We start from the raw sequence: 21,545 nt of genomic DNA, 5'->3' as shown, positions 1-21,545 counted from the left end.
CAAAGTTAAACTACTCTAGTTCAAAGCTAAGTGGTATAAATATTGAGTCAAATTTTGACCAAAATGCCATTTCTGCTATGGTGAATTATAGCAATCCTCAGACAAGCTGGATTCCCATTTCTGTTGTGTCCTGCACAGGTGTACAGTCACTGAGAATTCAAACACTAATTTGGGTGTAAATGCAAACAAATCCATTTTAACAACAGAACATAAACCTAGGATCTTCTATTCACTATCCCATTTTTCTGTTGAACTGCCTCTATCTTTATACTCTGTAAGAAAAGGAAATTTTCATCAGACTGCCATCTAGCAATCACTAGAGAAATACATTAAATTTAAATGACTTCTTAATTCTGCCTGAGCTTCCTGGCATGGGATATAGCAATAAATCCTCAGAGTATCCTTGCAGAAAACTTATTAAACATAAAATTATAGATTTCGATTTTAATTAGCAATTTCTGCTAGCATTAACTGTTAATGACAGGTGCACTGACACTGATTTCCCTAGAGGAGAATTGGTAGAAGGCTATCACTAAATATTCAGCAATCTCACTCATATTCTGTATAAATTGCAAATGTGTCACTAAAGGTCAGCTCATTTATGGGTCAACAGTGCAAGATTTTTAATGTTAATTTCTGCAGCTCTTCATTAGGAGCTGCTGCAGTTCTGCATGGATGTAATCCAAGTGTAAAAATTAAGGATGTTACTTGGGAGTTGATGATACTTATTTAATGATTACTCATATCTCCTGTCCTTTACATGCATTTTTAGAACTGAACTCTTCTACATATGTGTAGAATATAGCTGCAAAAATAATTCCTGCATTTTTAACAAAAATAATTTTAATATAAAAGAAAACTTTACAAATGCTCTGCAAATTTTAAATATTATCTACAATTATGTCAAATAATTATTGGTGGTGACTACATGATTAAAGAAAACAATTTTTTTGGATCCTGAATGCAATGGATGCTAATGCAAGTATTGCCAGATGCATTTCCTGGAGAATATTGTTGGTTGTTTTATTAGTGAGAGTCTCTGGTTATATGATGTGTGCAGATCAGCACAGCCCTAGGTGATATTTTTGCAGTCAGTGATTACCATGACATGTTATATTGGGATGTTAAGTGTGTCAGAGGAAGATACAAACTTCATGTATTTTTTTATTTATATTTATTTGGAAATGCCTTGTGTATCTGCTAAACATTACAGATATATTTGTGTTTATAAGTGTAAATAAGAATGAAAATAAACTCAGGGACGATCAGGATTGGCATAAATGTACTTGTGTCTATTACTGAGTGTGAGGCTGGTATTTCACAGTGTGTGTGCCTCATCTCGTGACAGTCCAAATCACAAAATCGTTAATTACTTTCAAAACACAAAGAAGCTGAAACTAGAAAACTGCTGCAAATAACATAATTGCTTTACTTGTCTCATTTCTGTTGCAGTTTGGCACTGGTGTTACCATCATACAGCTTTTATTATATTAAAGCCAAAATAGATGAACCTATAGTTCTAGCCAGATGTAAGTATTGTAAAGATTCCCTGGTATTGTCTGGTATTGCAAAGTCTCAGATTCACTTAAAAAGCAATGTTTGAAACTCATAAATTTTGTGGAATTCAGTGATGTTACCATGATGTACCCAAAATCTTCAGCAATGATTCTAACCTGTTGTAACCTCTGAGGTGCAAGAAATATTCTATAAAAATAGAATATGTGCAGAACATGTCAGTCCCACTGACAACCCCTACCCCTTGCTCTGTGCCTATAGAATCATTGCTTTGTGCATCCTCTATTGCTGTCATTTTAAGGGTCTGGATAAAACAGGGGTCTGGATAAAAAATTTTTAATTTTTTTTTATTTTATTAGTAAAATATAGTAATACAGACTGTAAGAGTATACCTTTTTTTTTTTTTATTTGAGTTACAGTATAATATTTAGCAAATTATCTCTGCTAGAATGATGTGAAAGCCCTGTTTGGTTTGGGTTGCAGTTAGGTTTTATTTATTTTACAATTAGTTTTAGTGGATGTTTGCATTGTAATTTTATATTAGACTGATTTTGAACCATTTACAGATTCTGAAGTGATAGCTGAAAATTATACTTGTCAGTATTCAAAGGATTTTTTGTTTTTATTTTTTTTTTAGGAGTAGCTTAACTGTAGTCTAGGTAGTACACAAAATAGAACCAATCACAGCCTTGTAACTTTTTTCAGGTGTTATGATAAATTTAGAAAAAGTATGTAGTTAAATAGAAAGTTTGAAAACCACAAAAAAAACCTCAGAGAGGCACAGATATTGTTAGTTTAGAGAAAACTTGGTTAGCACTGCATCACTCTCTTCTACCATTGCTCCCACATATGAAGAAGAATAGAGCAACTTTTAATAATAAGTGATTTATTTTGTAACTTTTTCCAATATGGAGTCTTTTAATTTTTTAAGCAGAGAGTGTGATTCTCTTGATGAACTAGATCATCTGCTTTTTCACTTGTATCAATAAAACCTGCAAAACAGACCCTTGAAATAGCCACAGTGTATAGAAGGTACTGAGAAATAACTAAGAACCTATTCTTCAGTCTTCAGAGATGTTTGTCTTTTTTTTTCCAGACTACAGCTGTTTGTAAATTGAACCTTTGAATCTATGTGCAATATTTTTATTCAAGGGGCTGTTTGAATAAAATATTGGTTTGTGACCCCTTGTGCTTTACCCTGTTTTTTTCTGTTTCCCTGCTTTCTCTTTCTGATGGATAGTGACATCCAAAAAGGGCAAGTATATTCTTGTTGCTCAATTTCCTTCTGTTTACTGCAGTTGATATTTTTCTCTTATATTTCTATTCCTACTGGATATTCTCCTCTGTATTCCTCATCTCAGGATTCTCTTCATGATCATTGGGTACCATAGCAATAGAAAGGGAAAAACAAAATTGAAGTATTTTTCTGTTTTCATGTACATTTTAATATGTTGCTGATCTCTAATGCTTCTTTGTCTGGTCCCATAAGTGTTCAGTGATATCATCTATTAAAGCCATTTTTTTAGTAAGATTTACAGTGATGCTACAACAATTGAGAGTTTTACATTTTACTACAGAAAATATTAGCAGTATTTTTCTTCGTGTTCTAGAAACTCAGCATCATTTATTTGTATCAGAGTTTACTTCTAGAGAAAATGTTTCATTTTTTTGATATTTGTTTGATATTTGAAAATATCTCATGTTGCTATGCTAATTAAATGTCTTAAATAAATGGTTAGCTATTATTTTACTGTTTCCAGTTGTACATTGTATATAATAATCAAGTAATTTCTTCTATGTTGTGAAATACTGAGAAGCCTGGAATTCATTAGAGAGAAAGTGTCTAAAACATTTCTTTCTAAATTCATGGATGCATGCAAAAGTTAGCCAGATAGTTTGATAAGAGAAACAATGGCAAAAATTCCAGTTTACTTACTTGGTGTTTACTTTTCATGTTTTTAGTTACAGAAACACTGAAGCCTGAGGATTTTGATCAATCTGCCTATACATTTTTAGCACCCAGGTTGGTGGATTTCCCAGTAATGTGTTATTTCTGCATCTGATCTGATTATTAGCACATGGAGAATACTGATTTGACCAATAAAGCTTCATTTGGTAAAAAATTATCAATCTTTTTTCATGCTGGAATGTAAATAGCATCTTCAGGCTCTGATTTCTGCTCATATTAGTCAGAGAACTGCAAAAACTGATATTGATATTTTAATGGAAAACTTATTCACATCTGGGCATTTCTTGTGGTTCTGACTTCTAAGATTTTACAACTATTTTTAAAATAGGTTTCATAATGCTGACCACAGCATATTTCCCAACTTCAAGACAAAGGGTTTCAAAGCTCTCTATTATTTAAATATTAGTAAATTTTCAATTAATTGAACATAAAATCTATTAAGTAATTGAAAATTTATTAAATTCATTAGTTTCCTGAGATTTTGGTTTTTTCATGTGAAATTCTGCAGTTCTTATTTCCCTCTTAAGATTTTGCTTGCAAGGAAAACCTGATATGATAAAGACTTCCTAAAAATTGAGTTCCTCTAAAAGATAGTTATGATAAAGAAAGGAAATTATGTACAGTCAAGATAATTGAGAATTGTTGCATTCTTTTTTATCTGATAAATTTCTGTATACTTTTAAATTTCAATTAATAGATTGATTTCAATTAATAGATTGATTTCAATTAATAGATTGATTTATGTAAAGTCTTCTGTCTTAAAATGTATCCTAATTTAACTCTTTAATTTAATTTTTCTGAAAGACTGAATTTATTGAGCTTCCAGCAAGTCCCTACTGTCCTACAGAACAAAGTCTATTTGATATGTACCTTTGCTTAAATGTGAATATTGGTATAGTAAGGTAAATTCTGCCAGTATCTCTGGCAGGTAAGTCTGGCAGGTATCTCTGACTTATGGTAGGTTAAATAAAGGTTAATAACTTATCTTAGTCATATGGAATACTTGAACACACTTCTTTTGTGTGTAAAATTAAATTCACATAAAAACTCATTTTAAAAAGAGAGCACCCTGCTTAACTGCTAAGCACTCTTTGCATTTTAATTAAAGTTGTTTAATGCCTTTCATCACATAATATTTGCCTCCAAAATGCCCAGTGACTTCTGCATTGCTTGCCTGCATTCAGTGAATTGCCCAATGATATATTGCTTTATTTCCTTATACCAGGGACAGGAGTTTACTCTTTGTCTGCTTTGCATATGTCAAAGCAAAGAGTGTTTATATGTTCATGTGGTTTGTACCCTAATAAAATTGCATTTAAAACTTCTCAGAGGATAGGGCCTTAAGCTGTAAATGTGGCCTGAGTTGAGCAGGGGGTGTCTGTGTTTCAAGAGGTTCTTTCCAGTACAGGTTAATCCAGAAGCAATTTAAATTCACTGGGCATATTTTTAGTGTATAATGATGTCCTAATATGTCCTGCACTACTCTTCAGTTTGTTTTTTTCTGGGAATCTATTCCCTATTTCATGCATCCAGTTTTCTTACAATCCAAATCTTGACAAATGCTTAGGCAGGTGTTTGAACACTTTATTTTCTGTAGATGTCTGAATGATTGATATGGTAATCAATAAATACTGATCATGGCAGCCAATTGACACAGCAATACCAGCTACTTCATAATAGTTGTGCAAGCCTGCTTGGACTTATAAATTTTCTGCTTTAGTAGCACAAGAGAAAAAAAAAGAGAAAACTGATGTTTTGTTGTTTTTCAGAGAATACTGTAACGATGTAAAAAAATCAGAAAACAACACTGAATTCCTATTAAATTTCAATGAATTCATTGACAGAAATACTCCAACCAGTTCATCGTGTAAGTACACTTCTCACCTCACTGAAATATTTCCTTAGGAAAATACCTACCCGTGGATGAGAGTTCATGCTCAAATTTTGTGGCTTTGTTTTTTTCAGTAGAAATTATCTAGTGCTGGGATTTTCTATCAAGGTAGAGAGTGTAAACTTTGTAAACTTGTAAACTTTGTTTTCAAGTTCTGGCATTATTTAAGAAAGTTTTTAGGACATTATGCATCCTATATTTTCCATAATTCCTCTCAGCATCTTGCTGAAGCATCAAATAATACTGGTTCATTTAAATACACTCCAAACGTTTTTGAGTTTGTATTTTCTTGCTTGAGCATAGCAGCCAGTCTCAAACAGACTCAAAATCTCGTAATGAAATCTTCAACCTGCTTTCTTGACATTTTATTCCAAAAAAAGTAAAGAAAATAAGTCCAAGACTGAAATACCCAATAACCAGAAAAAAAAGATAAGGAAGTTATATTGGTGGTTCACAAATTGGTTAAAGAGATCTCACTTGGGCTTGAATAGCTGAAGACCACAAATCCATGTAACTGCTGCAGTGGTGAGCACTGCCCTTTGGGAAGGGATTAATTCATATTTTGAGATGAATTAACCTCTGTTAGAATAAATCTTAACCTCTGTTTAGAATAAATGAAGAGCTATTACCATCAGTAAGGTGCTAATGCCTTGTTCTCCAGAAAATATCAGTGTTTGAATTTAGTTTGGTACATACGCGTCTGTTTATCTTTATTAATAATTTATAAATACTTGGAATAACTTCTTTTTTTTTTCTTGTTTTCCTGACATCTTTTTGACATGTTGTTGTCAGAGAAAACTGGTCAATTTAGAAAGAATCTCTGTTACTGTGCTAGACCATGTAACTGAAGGAATGTCCACTTAGATATGATATCTTCTCAGAAAAGTACATTTTTGTGTGCTTGTATGGGCGTTTGGTGTTGTTATAATAGAATTATCTTATTCATTGACACATTGCTGACTGACTGAAATTTTATTTGAATACCTTGATTGAGTCTTGGAAATGGAAACATTCACCTTCAGTCTTGGAAATGAAAACATTCACCTCCAGTAATTAAAACAACTAATGATAATTTCATAAAATTTAATAAGAAATGAAAATCCTTGTGTAATATTTAAGCAAATATTGAGAACACTTTTAGTGATTTTATGGTATACAGTCGTGCTTAGTAAGTAATTATTCCAAAATTTTATCCACCTATTGCTGTTTTTCAGTTTGGAATATGCAGCAATTTTTTTTTCCTTCTTTTTTTTCCTAATAATTAGGTTACTTTAAAAATAGTCTCCTTAATAAATAAACAGTGTTAACAGAGTTAAAGGACTGAGTGGCCATAGAAATTATCTCAGCTAAAAATGCTCTTCAGAAGAAAAAGAAATAAAATTCCCACATTGAAATAATCTTCAGTAACTCTGCTAAAGTGTTACTGAAAAAGATGTTTGAGAAGCACTGGCTTCAAACCATCCTTTAAAAGAAATTTAAGCATGGCATCTCTGTATAAGCTACTGATTCAAAACGAGTTTATTTCCCTATATCCATTTGCAGATGACAAATGTGTTTTAATTGAGAGCCTGGGACTTAATTGATCTAAATATATTTAAAATGTAGTTGAATGTCATGAGGAATTGTTGTTTCCTTGCATCAACTGAGATAAAAAGTGTTTTAATGAACACATGCTTTAAAAATAGGTTAATCTGCAGTTTTGGGGGCTTTACAAAGCTGTGGCCCTTATCACCTTCCTTATTCCTGAGATACAAAGACATTTTTAGGATACAAAGAAAATGTTTAACTGAACTCAACAGTGTGAGAGCATCTGTCCAGCTCTAATTACCTGACATCATTTGAAGTTAGGCAGAATGTCAACTATTAACAGCCACTATTAACATTCAAGGAGAATCTTGATAACTCAGAATTTTGATTTAGGCTTTTATTGAAACTCCATCTCACGTGGTTTCAGATGACTTACATTTTAACTCTTTTGATAGGTAATACTGACATGGTCATTAGAGTTTTGCTGGATGCAGGATTTACAAATGAACTTGTCCAAAATTATTGGAGTAAACTGTCGCTGTAAGTATTCTTTTTATTGACTATGGGTTTTTTATGCATTTCAGAGTTCGGAAACAAAATCTTATACATTTGTGTGAATATACAGATATGCAGGTAGCGTTACAGAGAACAGGTATTTATTCACAGTTATGCACTTTAATGGCAACCCTTGACATAGAAATTTTTGAGAATTCCGGTCAGTTTTCATTTTAAATCTTATTTTTATTTACAGAGATGGAGTTGTTGCACAATTTGTTGTTACAGATGGTGGAATTACTAGAGTGTTCCCCAAAAGGTAAGTATTATTACAAAATACTATAATGTGATATTTTGAAGCCCGAGAGGCTGGACTGTGAAAGAGTGCCTTTATTGAATGAAAAACTACAGTCTCCTAGGGTCTAATTTGTACTCATAGCTATGAAATTGATGTAATGCCTTGTTTTTCTTTTATTTTACCCGTGTCACTGCTTGAATCTAATCTGTCCCATTATTTTCATGACAGGCCCTTGTAATCCAAGTTTCTAATCAGGGTAGAGTAGCAGTAACAGCAATGCCTTTGTAGCAGCAGTGGGGCCATGCTAATTCCTATTTACCCCCAAGCACTCAGTTGTTTGTCAGGCTGCAAATACTGCAAAGCAGTGGGTGATATTTTATTTTTTAGACCAAGATTAGACCTAAAGGTCCAGGGACTTCAAGAGAGAAAAAATGTATCATTAACAGAGGACAAAAAGGAAATGTGAAATTAGATATGCAATAAACTAGACACACTCCCCACGAGTGACTGGGAATAGTGAGGGCCCCAGTACAGATCTACTGGTAAATGGCAGATTTATCTATTTCCTTAGGTTGTTTTGTGTTTCCCCAAAATGTGAAAATGGCAATGAGTTTTACCTCCCAAGTGAGTTTGTTTCCTATTTTGGGATTATTCACTATATTAAATCTTTTAGGATTAAGCTCAAAGTAGGCGTGTGCTGTAAAGGTCCCTTTAGATTTTGCTGTAAGTAGTGTTGCAGTTGTATTTGTCACAACAAATCTAAAAGTGATGAGACTAAATTGGTTTTCCAAGAATACTAATTCTTTTTTTTCTCAAAAGTTTGTTTGTTTGGGGTTTTCCTAATGATTACACCTGTCTTTTAACCAGTGAAAACTGAAGATCCTGAGGACTTTAAGAATAAATCTCATGTTTTCCAACTGTGAAACATTGAAAGAAAACAACTCCCAGAACAGATTTAATGAGACTCTAAATTGCATTTTTTTTATTTTTTTTTTTTTAATGTAGGGCAGGAGAAGACTGGTTGGAAAATGCTGAAACTTATGAAGTCAGCTTCTATAAGAGGAGTTTAGATAATGACAACTATATTTTCACAGCTCCATACTACAACAGTAAGTCATCACAGTTTAGAAATGCCAGAGTTAGCTAGTTCAGTACAAGTGGAAGTTCCCCATACCAGATGAGGTCACTGACAAAAGATTGAAGCGTGACACTTCACAAGGAAGGAAGTTTTGGATAATTTCCATTATTAAGGAAAAGCTAGGAGGCACCAAACAAGGTCATCATAATTTGTCAACTACTCTGGTGGCCCTGTGTGCTCAGAATTACCCTAAGTGAAAACATAGAGAGCACTGGTGTTCATTCAATGTATTGAAACACAATGCTTTAGAGAGATGCTTTGGCAGAATTATTTTAACAGAAAGTGAAATAAAATTGCACTCATAGACAGAAACACTACCTAAAGTCTTAACAGAGCTGAGTTCTGTGTATTGTCTCAGCACCCCCAGCACTGACTTGGGGCACCAGGCATGAGGGTCCAGAGCCCATAACTCCATCCACTGCACCACTACCTAGTTTAAACTTTGCTTTTGAATTCTATTTAGAATTGCACTTATTCACCGAAACCAGTTGGTCTGAGATATTGTGACATTTAAAACCCACATAAGCACAATAGCAAGTGCTCCTTATTGATGTGAGCAACATTACCCTTCTCAAGCTTGTCAAAAAACAAATGTTTGTCAAAAAATGTTTGTCAAAAAATAGATGTCAAAAAATAGACCACAAATCACTTACTCCTCTCTTAAACATATGGAATCCTTCTTTACTTTTGTTTCATAATTATTTTTGCATTTTTTCTCAGTAAAATGTAAAGATATTAATTAATAAAATTCTCTGAAGCCTTTTCTGCTCCTCAAACAGCTCCAGGCAATCTACTTTTAACTTGCTTTTTCAAATTAAGCAGTGTTGAAAACAGTTTCAAGTCATTAGTGTACATTAGTGAGTGGTGTCAGTATGCTCTGCATTGAAAAATACACAGATAACATCAGGATAAAATCTTTGGTTCTGATCCTGGTTTTAACAGGGCTGTTCACATGTGCACAAGTATTCACAGTTCTGTTTGCAGAAGAAAAGGCTATACTAACTTTATGAAGCAGTAAAAAAGAACAAAAAGAGGAAAAGTAAACACAAATATTTCTTAGTGATGCCAGTGTTAGTGATCTAAGCTGTCACAGGTGATAAATGCACCTGGGTCAGTGCTTTTGGAAAAGGATTTTTTAAAATCAGCCTGGTATTTGAATAATAATATATTTTCCAGAGGAAGAGGCTTTCATGTCACCCTAACTTCTTTTTCTGTTTGTTCTTTTTTTTTTCTCTTCTGTACTGTCAGAAAGTGGTGCCAATAGCTACGAATCAGGTATTATGGTAAGCAAGGCTGTGGAAATACAAGTTGATGGGAAACTTCTGAAGCCAGCAGGTAAGATAGAGTGGTACTGAAACTTGAAATACTTTATTTATTTGGTTGTTGCTCAACAGCAAATTGGAAATTTAATTGAGATTTCAAAGCAACTTCACTCTATAATAACATTATTTTCTCTGAGACAGTTTTAATCTTTCTAGTGGAAATCTGTTTGCATTTGAGTAAGAGTGTTAAATTTATTAGTCTCATGAACGATGTTGGTGATCAGGCAACAAAAATCGTAATTTATCCTTCTCCAGTTCAGTGATTTAGCTGTCTTTATAATTTTCCCCCCGCCCTGTTTTTAGGATTATACAGTTACCTTTTTTTTCCTTCATTTTACTCAAAAAAACTTTCATGTATTTCTTGTTAGTTGTTGGAATAAAAATTGATGCAACCAGATGGATGGACAATTTCACAAAAACCACAATCAAGAGCCTGGTAAGCAATTGACCAAGTCTTTTTTGAACTTTATTTGCATTTCTCAAAGCTTCAGATGCAAATAGGTTTACTGTCTCTTTGTGCCAGAGTCACACAGATGCATAGTTGCCAAGTTGTTGTGGTATTTAAATCATCCAAATGCACAAAATAAATCTATGTTGAAATAGGCCATATTTTGTACGTGTCTTGCTTTCATAATTATAAGACATGGATAGGGACAAGGAAAAATGACATAGTCTAGCTAGTAGTAAGACTCTGCAGTAACAGTGAATAAAATCTGCAAAACAATTGGTGAATCTTTTCTTATTTAATATCCAGGATGGGTAAGCAGTGAACAGTAAGGATTTATGTTGCATCCAACATCACAGCATTTTAGCAGAACTAGTGAAATATGTGCTTAAATATTTCATTCCATGCATCTGATGTGTAATACATCTGAGGTGTAAATGGGAAGGAGGAAAGGTTAAATGAAAAGAAAATATGGAATTGATAGTGAACTGTGGAAGGAAAGGCACAAAATGAAGAAACTTAAAGAAATTTCCTTCTTACTGGGTGTGGCAATGTTGCTTGTATGTTCAGGGAATCAAAAAGAGAGTTTGGCTGGTTGGGTATTGGAGCTGTAATTCAATGGGGAGGCAAATGCATTGCCTAAGAGTCAGAACAGTTGGGGACAAAAATACATAAGTGAAAGATGGAAAGTAGGATGAATATTTCATAAAGAACACTGATGACTGCAGCATCACCTGGGAGTTGTTTTGCTGAGGACATAATGCAAGGACACAGTTGTGTGTGTGGATGTGTACACATACTGCAAGAACATGAAAAAACATGTCAGGAATCAAAGCCATAAAAGCCAGCTGGGTTGATGGGCTTCCTTTGCCACACAGGATTCCCATGCTTTGAAGCTTTTCATGGTCAAAAAAGATACTTTTGAAGGCTTTCCTTCCAAACTCCAAACACATGGGAACGCTCCTATTCTTTCTGGTTTACTTTATGCTCACAGCACTGGCACCCTCACAAGTACTCCAAACTATTTATGTATATTGAGCATACTGTTAAAGGGTATCAGAGTCTTTGAGAAAGGCAGTCAAGATTGTGCTATTGATAATTACAGAATACAGGTTGTTTAGAGAGATATTTCTGATAAATGAAACACACTCAAAATTGAAGTTTATATACAGATATTGAAAATAGAATAATTTTTTCTTGAATGATGAATATAACTTCGAAATACAGGTTTTTTTGTAACATTTTTATGAAGATTATCATACTTCTGTTTTTTAGTGCAACAGTGAAATCTGTGGCTGTGAAAGAAATAGCATGGTAAGAAAATGTTCAGTTTATGAATTTCTGACAGGGTATTGAAATTCACTCCTTCCCTCTAGATCTATGTAAGACAGATCCTATCATTATTATTTGAGTGTTAATTTCACAGAAAACAGGGTTTAGCTGTTTGTGTCTTGAGAAAGATGAAGGTCAGGAGGGGAAGGGAAGAAGGAGGGCATAAAATCAGGTGAAGTGGTTATGGTGATGAAGTTATGAGAACAAGTGTAAAGAAGAATATACAGGAAAAGCAAAAGAGAATTATGTCCAAAAAAAGTGATAAAAATATACCAGTAATTTGCAAAACGAGAGACAAATCTTGAGAAAAAAAATTAATTTTTAAAATTCTAAAAGTAAAGAGTAACTCAGAGAAGGGCAAGTGCAAACTTAGAAGCACCAAAGTCCATAATGTGCCTTTCCAGTCACTGGTTCCCAGCACATTCAGGATCAGGGGACCCCATAGCTCTGCTGGCACTCAGATCCAGGGACTGTCACCATATCAGGTTCTGCCATGTGCTTAAAAGCTTTTCTGTGCTCAGGTCTTCTGAGCTCTTTTGAGGAATGTGAAGATCATTAAACGCAAGAATTACAGCAGAAAGGGTACTGTGGGGAGTTATCTATCTGACCTCACTGCTATCTCTCCAATCTCTGGCTGCAAGGATCTTTTACAAAGTGCAAAGCATATGGATGGAATCAGTGGGTTTCCCATTCCTGCACCTGACACCTGGAATAATCCCACTACAGTCCTTGACAAGTGAAAATAATCACACCTAGCAAGCTGGGAGCCTGCCCTTAAGATTTTTACCATTGAAATCTGCAAATGGAAAAGGACTTAAACATGGCTGAAGCACATGAGAAGTTGTAGCCCCTTATTATGAACTGAATTCCAGTTATAATCAGATTTAATAAGGATATAGCACTCTTGGAACTAACAAAGTATTGAGCAAATAAGAATTTGCAAAACAACTTTTATGAAATTAAGCCACAAATAAGCCTTTGATCTGTTCAAACTTTTATTATACTGATAATGCTAATTATTATAACTTAAAATTGGCCCTTGGCTATTGGTTTGTGATTTGAAGATACTCTGATGTCTTGGAAAAAAATAAATTAAAAGTTGCTTCTTGCAGAGTGTTCTATTGACAAATCTTTCCTGTAAACATATTTCACTTTCTTACAATAGCATGTGGACTGTGTTATCCTTGATGATGGTGGATTTCTTTTGATGTCCAATCGAGATGAATATACACAACAGGTATGTATATTCTATAAGAGCTGAACATGAAAACCAATAGGAAGAAGTTCAAAGAGAGAAAGAAAAAAAAAAGCATTTAACTCTCAATTTACTCTAAAAATTTTAAAGATTTCTGAATCACAGAAATATTGCTGGATCAGAAGTTCTAGGGGGGTTGTTAGTGTTTTTTACAGTTTTCTTTGTAGATGAAGACACCAAACTTGCTACCAAGTTTCATTCTTTGTGCTTTGCCATTGGGCTTGTAGGCTGCCAATGGACTTGAGATGGTGAGGACAAGTAATATGTTATCCATACACCTTCTTTCTCATATTCTTCTTGCTCTTCTCCAGGCAAGGTCTCATTGATACTACATTTTACAGTTACTGTCTAACTGAGGAATTTAGAACTGTGCACTTTGTTACAAGAAAAATATTTGGAAATGTTTTACCTTATGTCTCTGTATTGCCCCCCATCAGATTGGAAGATTCTTTGGTGAAATTGATCCTGGCCTGATGAGAAACCTGATTAACATGTCCCTGTATGCCTTTAACAAGTCTTATGACTATCAGTCAGTCTGTGATCCTGAAGAAGAACCAAAGCAAGGAGCTGGACTTCGTTCTGCTTATGTGGTCAGTAGTCCCATGTGCAGTGGCTGACAATCCATTGAAAGTCTGCACTTGTTTACATAAATAAAATAACCTCTTTTATTTGCTTTTTTTTCCCCCAGCCTACAATAACAGATATTTTGCAGCTTGGGTGGTGGGCTTCAGCAGCAGCCTGGTAAGTATGAGTGTGTAGGAAATCTCTGTATCCAAACTCTAATTATTCAGTGGGTTGAACCTTTATTTGACTTGGATTTTTTCCTCCATAAAAGTTCTCTGGACCCTTTGTTTCTGCAGTTTCTCATAATGAAAATTTTTAGCTATGTCTCAAACATGACTGTTTTGTCAACAGTTCAATTAAGAACTGCTCTTGACAGGTTTTATGATTGTGTGTTCTGACTACAAAATCAGCTTAAGGAAGCAGAGTTTGGATTAATGGCCTAAGTATGATGAGCAGTTGTGAAGTCTAAATTCTCATGTTTTGAATTACTGATCACTTGGTTCCCTATTTCAGAATATAATCTCTGCCTTTTTCTAGCAAGAAGTCCTAAGAACATCAATGTTTGCTTTTCAGTGAATCATTTTACAAAACACTCGAATCATAGAATCATTTGGGTTAGAAGGGATATTCAAAGGTCATCCAGTCCACTTCCCCTACAGTGAGCAGGCACATCTTCAACTAGATCAGGTTGCTCAGAGCTCCTGCCCACCTGACACTGAATGTTCCCATGGATGAGACATCTCCACCTCTATGTGCAACCTGTGTTTCACCAGTGCGCAGCCAGTGTTTCACCATCCTCATTGTAAGAAATATCTTCCTTGCATCTAGTCTGCATCTTCCCTCTTTTAGCTTAAACCATCACCCCTTGTCCTACTGGGAGAGGTCCTGCTACAGCTTGTCTTCATCTTTCTTAAAAACCCCCTTTAAGTACTGAAAGGCCACAAAGAAGGCGCTCTCCTGGGAGCCTGCTTTTATTCAGAGTGAACCTCAATTCTCTCAGCCTTTCCTAATGGCAAAAGTATCCCATCCTCTGATCACTTCTGTAGCCTTTGTCTGCAGCCTCTTACAGGCCCATGTTTTTCTCTGCTGAGGACTGCAGGGCTGGCACAGGGCTCAGGTGGGGCATTTTACCTTTTTCAGAGCCGTGTTGATTGACACTCATAGCAGCTACTTCCCTCAGCACCTTCTTATGGGGATAAGGAATTGGCATGGACATGGTGCTTTTGCTGTGGTGGGAATTGCACCCTTGGAGACCGGTCCTTCTTCTAAAGACTCATGATACTTTTTTTCCTAATAATAACTACCAAACTGGAATAAATTACCTCCTTTACAAAGCTAAGTGTTAAAACATGTAGCAGCCAAAAAACTGTATAATAATTTTCTCACAGAAGCACTATGAAGACAGTATGTTGCTTTTTATTGTTGGTTACATTTAGTGAAGAGGAAGAGAAATAATCTTGGTTTTCTTGCTTCAAAAATTGGAGATGGGCAATGATCCAGAAGAGAAATTTGAGTTCTTTTCAAACAGAGAAACTTCAGTTTATCAGTGTTCAAATCAGACTCAGCGGTCTGGTCTCAATTTAGACCTGAGGTTTATTTTGTGTGATGTTTAACTTGAAAGCGCAGCATTAAAGTACTTTACCATGGCCATGTTCTTAATGGAATCTAGGTCAGAAGCAGGCAGAGAAGGCCATTAAGCAAGCAAAGTGAAAAGAGATGACCAAAAAATGGATTCGGTGAGGCACCTGGCAAAAGCAAATACAGGGAAATAAGAGAAACCAGGTTATTAAAGAGAGCTATAGTGTTTCAGGCAAAAAATGTGGGATAAAGGTGTGAGCTATCATTTTCAAAATTTATATGGGATACATCAGCGTTTGGTTAAGAGAGTGCGTGTCATTTCTCCTTCATGCTCCTTTAAGTCAGGAGATTTTGGAGTTTTCCCAGGCTGCCTTTTTTGTTCAGTTCCCTGTAAACTCTGAGGTAAGCCATTACAAAGGATTACTGTTTTCTGTCAGCAAATTGCATTACTGTTTAATAGAATCAGGTCTCTTCTGGTCCATACCTGCTCCGTGCTGTCCCTCTGATGATTCAAAGCACAGAGTTGTGGATGTGAATCCAGAACTCCTTCGGGGAATGCCACCATGGGGAAGATGACAGGCATGTTCAGCTTCTTTACACAGGAATCACACTGGAAAAGGAGAAAAAACTTTTAGGTTGAATGAAGTTATACAGTCCCTTCTCTCTACAGAACAAGTGTTAGAACAGAATGAGATTGGGTCATACTTGTGGGTAGAAGCAAGCCTAAAACTTGACAACTGGAAAATGCAATTAGTAAGGTTAAGGAGAAGCAGGGAGTCAGAGAATATTCCTGTTGCACTTCCTGTTTTGACAGGCTGGTGGAGGAGAAAAGGTCTGTGTGTGTGGCAAGCTGGTACCTACTTTAAGCAAATAAAATTGGAAAAAATGCCATCATCAGTGAAGGAAAAGGAATCAATAAATAGAGCTCTTTAAGCCTAAGTATTTCAGCAGCAGATATAGGAAGAAAATGTAGTCCATAGATCAAGAGCAAGAATAGAGATGATTTTAAAAGTCAACTCTTACAGTTCTGCTTTTTAAAATATAGTATTCCAGTGTTGATCTCCTCCTCAGAGATGGAATGAACCTTAATCAGTGTAAAGGATCTAATTCAGGAGCGTGTTCCCTGAGTGTTAGAAAGGAGTTGCAGCTGGTTTGAGTTGCAGAGAAACACCAACATGCCTCTTCCACCTCCAACAGAGGTGTAAAAGGGGGGCAGGGATGGTGTGGTAACATTTCCATCATGTGACTTGTGGGCACACATTACAGCAAATCTGAACAGTAGAATAAAAGATTAGTGTGAAAGACCTGTGAAAATGTGGGAAAAAAAAAATAAAACAGAGTCATGCTGGAAGGTTTAAAGAAATACAGCTTTGATAACTGGCAAAAGCATAAAAAAATTATTGTTAATAACTTATATTTGAGTAGTTTTAAAGTACGCATTAAAATACAAAGAAGAAAAAGAGCCTTTGAAAATAAATCTGTTGTCTTTCTTTGTTCAGGTCTATATTACAGCAGCTGTTTTTGAGCTTGACTTTTCCTCGGTTCCTTGAAGCAGGTAAGTCAAAAGAATGTTAAAGAGTCAACTTTGAGTAAAATAGAAGGTAAGAATCTGGGCCAGGGGACATATTTGGGTCTCCCCATTGTGTCTGTGACTTAAAAATGTCATTTCTTTGTTTATTTATTTATTTGTTTGTTTGTTTGTTTGTTTGTTTGTTTGTTTTATATCAGCTGATATGGAAGATGATGATTTCGGTGCTGCCCTGCCTAAAACAAGCTGTATCACTGAGCAAACTCAATATTTCTTTGAAAACAATGATAAATCCTTTGGTGGGATTGTAGACTGCATAAACTGCTCCAGGTAAAATTTCTTCAATATGAGTAATTACTTTGGGATTTTATTTATTTTACAAAATATAGGGACACTAATTTAAAAAGCAAAGATATATTTTGGATAAACTTCACCAAACTCACATAAGCAGGACAGAGAAGAATAGAGGCAGGAAAATTGCATTCTCTTTTTATTTGTGTAGAATTAATTTTAATTTTAATCATTAAAGAATTGTAGAAATGCTTTGGTCAGTTTTTGTTTTATAGTCTGTGCTCCATGAAAATTGTATTTTTATCTCTGTCCCAATTTGTTTTCTTTTAATTTATTATGTCAACTTAAAAGCATTCTGCAGTATCCCAAGGGATATGATCTTCTCTAATCTGGTTTTATATCAGAATTTTTGACAGTCAAGAAGATTATGCAATTTATCTTCTAATTTATCTTCTAGTTGATAGTGCTTATGATTTAAGAGCCACGAGTCTTATAAAGCAAACGAAGGTATTATATCTTTTTATTAAAAGAATTACTCTCCGGGCACCCTAAGGAGGCCTATTGAAGATGATATTCAATAATAAGTGAAAAAAATTTATACTACAGAAACATAGCATCTTGGACCTAGATTTCTGTTTCATACAAGAGCCTGCTGGGGTGTTGCATACATTTTGAGCTTCTGAAAGCATCTTAGAAATTACAATTAATAGCCAGATTTCAAACAACAAAAGAAAAAAAAAAAGACAGTATTTCAAGCCAGGAAAGAAAGAGGGAGAGCTTTGGAGAATGGTCAAAACACACAGACATTTTTTCAACCTCTGTACTTCCTCCTCCATGTTTCTAGTATGCATTGGGGTTATTTATAAACTGAAAATGACCCTACTATCTTAAATACCTTTTGCAGAATTATTTGGACATAAAAATACAAGAAATTCACATCCAATACATGACATGAATACTCCATGCTTCTCTCTCAACCTTCTTACAGACAGGTTTATGTTTTGGGGTTTTGTTTGTTTGTTTTTGTGGTTGGGTTTTTTTTTTTTTGTGTGTGTTAATTGATGCTGAACTGATGTTGTTTCTCAGTACAGCTACTGTGGTAGCAGTACAGAGCTAACTATTAACTCAAAGTCATTTTATGCTCTTTTCCATTTTTTCCACTGACAACTCTCGTTGAAAAAGGGTACGATGGAAATGTCAAAAAGATTACAAAATTTATTATAAATCTTTCTTACTGTTTGTTAATAAAAAAGATACACAGTAGCAAGCAGACTAAATCTGTGAAGCTGGATTATGTTATTCCAATACTGTGTGTCCTTCTCAAATATGATTTTCCTTACTTCATTTAAACATAGGTTTTTGTTGACTTTTTTCCCAGGCTTTATCATGCAGAGAAGATTTCAAACACCAATCTAGTGTTCATTATTAGTGACAGCCAACTGCTGTGCCGTTCCTGTGACCCAAAGCCACTGATGCAAGCGGAGAAGCCGGGTATCCTTTAAAAACCATGTTATTTAGTAGTGTGGATTGATTTTTGGCCATGGGATGCTGGAATCTATTTGGGGAGAAATGAACCACTTATCTATGTTATTACCATGGTTGCCACTGGAATACTTGAAGTAGCAGGTATTTGTGGGTGATATCACAAATCATGTGAGGCAGCAGTCATTGAGGTAGAGAGCAAAGATGTTATTTGTGAGAAATACAAATATTTACACAGAAATGGGCTCACAGGAACTTAATGAAGTTTCAAAAAAGCAGATACAAAATCTTGGGCCCAGGACAGATTAATTGCCCAGCTGGACAGGCTAGGGACGGAGTGACAGGAAGATTTGCAGAGGAAAGGTTCATGGTGGGCAGGAAGCTGAATGGGAGTTGGCGCTGTCCCTCGCAGAGAAGTGGGCTGGTCACATCCCAGGCTATGACAGCAAGAGTGCAGTCAGCAGACTGGGAGAACTGATCCATCCCAACTCTTCAGCACTGGTGAGACCACATCTGGAGTTCTGTGTGCTCCCCAGGACCGCGCTGCCATACAGGAGGGAGTCTAGGGTAGTGTCACCAAGGAGGTTGGCATCTGAGAGCGCAAGCGGGGAAACTCTGAGTGTCCTGGGTTTGTTCAGCCTTAAGAAAAGACAAGGGTATGTCTGTCTAGAGAAATAACAACAAAAAAAAGGCCAGATAGGAGTGTTTGGCCATGAAAAGTTGAGATGCTGCATGTTGGTTGATTGATGAAGGCATTTTATTGTATGCCAGTGTCAAAGACAAGCTTACTTCTAGTGGTAACTGCATCAGCCATCAAAGGCTAGAGTTCATCCAGCTGTACAGAATTTTTTCAGAGCTGGCTGGAGACACAGGTGGCTTACATGCTAGGCAGAGTTCTTGCAACACAAGCATTGAAGTTAAAAGCATGTGGAAGACTGTTTTAATTCACAACGACCTCTATGCCAATCTCTCTGCTTTAGCTGTTCATTGCAGTAGATAACTGCAGGTGATGGTAATGGAAATACATAAAACCAATTCTAGGTCAGGAAAAATTCACCTCAGCCATTCTCTTCTATGTGGGCTTGAGGAGAGCATGCCAGAAGTGGTAAATCAAACCATAATTTGGATTACTGTGACAGAACAAGGAAAACAATTAGTAATACCTCCGTCCTCGTCAGGAAGTTAGTTGAGACAGCCTCTCCCACTCCTGAAAGAAAAGCAGATGGTGGTACAGATGACTGTGTTTCTTTGGCACAAGCAATGCATTCATTGCCACATTAATAAAACGGGAATTCCATCTACGCTTGGGCTGAAAAGGAAGTTACATTGGGGTGTCATCACAGAGCTATGTAAACTTAGCCTAATATTCTAATTGGCTTCAGTCCATGACAGTTTGATCAACTGTTTCCACTGTCTGAATTTATGGACAGCACTTACTATAGAAAATGAAGCATGATGGATGGGAAAGGGCACATGACTTGCATTTCCCTGTGGAGCCCAAAACTACTAGAAAGAAGTAAATTATCTAAAATGGCAGTCAGAACAGCTGGGGGGGCTTATATTGACTAAAGGAACTGTTTTATTTTTGTTCAACTATGCAGTACTAAGCTGTTCAACTCTTTTCTCTAACTAAGGTACATAGTGAAATGCAGATGTAGCATAACATCACCCAAGCAGACAAAATGACCTTTGGGTGCTATTTAGATTATTATTATTACACTTTGCTTCCTTTTGGCTGGTGCAGCTTTGCTTATGCAGCCTCCTGGAACATTTTTGTGTTTCGACTTTCCTTTCAGTTGAGCCACAGCTGAGAAAAGGGGAGATGAGTCTGACAATGTCTGAATGAAGGCAGATGCAGACTACAGAAATAAATTCCCATCATCTTGCCCTCTCTTTGCTTTGGCATCTCTACTTGTTGCACTGAAGCTGCTGTACTACTCCATGGTAGTGCATGAACAGGATTGCTTCAAGTGTAAATTAGAGCTACTAAGATATGTTCTGGCACTCTATTCTTTTAATAGATTTAATATGTGTACCATCTCAAGTGGAACAAAAAGAAAGCTTAGCATACTGAATGGTAATTTAAGCAGGTCTCACCCGAAGGCTGTTTTGCAGTTTGCCCTATCCATGCCTTTCAAATCTGCTGCAATGACTTGGGCCCCTCATTAGCCAGTGGCACATATGAAGTGCAATGTGAAGAACACTTTAACACCAGCAATTACAGATTTCAGAGATGTGAGCTAAAGCAGTGCCTCATATATTCAGTTGGCTAATTAATAGCAAGTCCCTGCTCCCTTTCTCTCCTGCTGTTCTGCTGGTAGTATGGACAGCATTTTCTCTGTCTGCCTTCATCACTGAAATGCTAATGGGATCTCAGTAGTTCTCCTGTCATTTACTACAAAGCCTACAGTGGCACACTCTTTTCTATGATATTTGGTGTAATATAAATGTACCCATAATAGAACCAATAGTTTTTGTAGGCTTTCACTGCTATGTTCAACCTGTATATGACATTACTTTCCCAAAAAAGTTTCATTGCTTTTACTGTGTATCTTCATTATGGCAGGGTAACATAAATTATAACTAATCAGCACCGTTGAAAGTTTACTGTTTTATGAAATATTTTCTGAAATATTTATGCAATGATAAAAGAGAAATACAGAAAATGTTAAAAGAACTCAGCTTTTATTTTATTTCTCTTTACAGTTCTGAAAATGTTATGACAAGTTTGGCAGAAGGTTTATTTTCTTTATTATAGCAGTATAAAAGAAGGTATTTAATTTTGATTTATCTAAATGGTTGGATTTGGTTTCTTGAATTTAAACAAGGAGCTGTGAATATTGATGTTTATTTCAGCACTATCTGAATTAGTGTAAATCTTCTCTCCTGCCATAACAATAAAAACAGAATGTTGA

At 35.6% G+C, this 21,545-nt stretch overlaps 1 protein-coding gene across 3 annotated transcripts in view; it reads left to right on the top strand.

Moving 5' to 3' along the window:
- Positions 1–21,545, top strand: part of CACNA2D1 (calcium voltage-gated channel auxiliary subunit alpha2delta 1) — a 363,361-nt gene that overhangs the window by 329,293 nt on the left and 12,523 nt on the right. For all 3 annotated transcript variants that reach the window (XM_063155623.1, XM_063155622.1, XM_063155621.1), the window contains 15 exons: positions 1,453–1,529; positions 3,478–3,538; positions 5,254–5,351; positions 7,358–7,442; positions 7,654–7,716; positions 8,701–8,804; positions 10,082–10,168; positions 10,524–10,591; positions 11,876–11,914; positions 13,098–13,169; positions 13,625–13,777; positions 13,876–13,928; positions 16,829–16,884; positions 17,058–17,187; positions 18,527–18,639. In XM_063155623.1, coding sequence (XP_063011693.1) covers positions 1,453–1,529; positions 3,478–3,538; positions 5,254–5,351; positions 7,358–7,442; positions 7,654–7,716; positions 8,701–8,804; positions 10,082–10,168; positions 10,524–10,591; positions 11,876–11,914; positions 13,098–13,169; positions 13,625–13,777; positions 13,876–13,928; positions 16,829–16,884; positions 17,058–17,187; positions 18,527–18,639 — 1,259 coding nt within the window. The remainder of the gene's footprint in view (positions 1–1,452; positions 1,530–3,477; positions 3,539–5,253; positions 5,352–7,357; positions 7,443–7,653; positions 7,717–8,700; positions 8,805–10,081; positions 10,169–10,523; positions 10,592–11,875; positions 11,915–13,097; positions 13,170–13,624; positions 13,778–13,875; positions 13,929–16,828; positions 16,885–17,057; positions 17,188–18,526; positions 18,640–21,545) is intronic.

The sequence above is a fragment of the Melospiza melodia genome, chromosome 4 (assembly GCF_035770615.1).
Source record: "Melospiza melodia melodia isolate bMelMel2 chromosome 4, bMelMel2.pri, whole genome shotgun sequence".
NCBI classification, from domain to species: domain Eukaryota; kingdom Metazoa; phylum Chordata; class Aves; order Passeriformes; family Passerellidae; genus Melospiza; species Melospiza melodia.
This window is presented reverse-complemented; position numbering and strand designations above follow the sequence as displayed.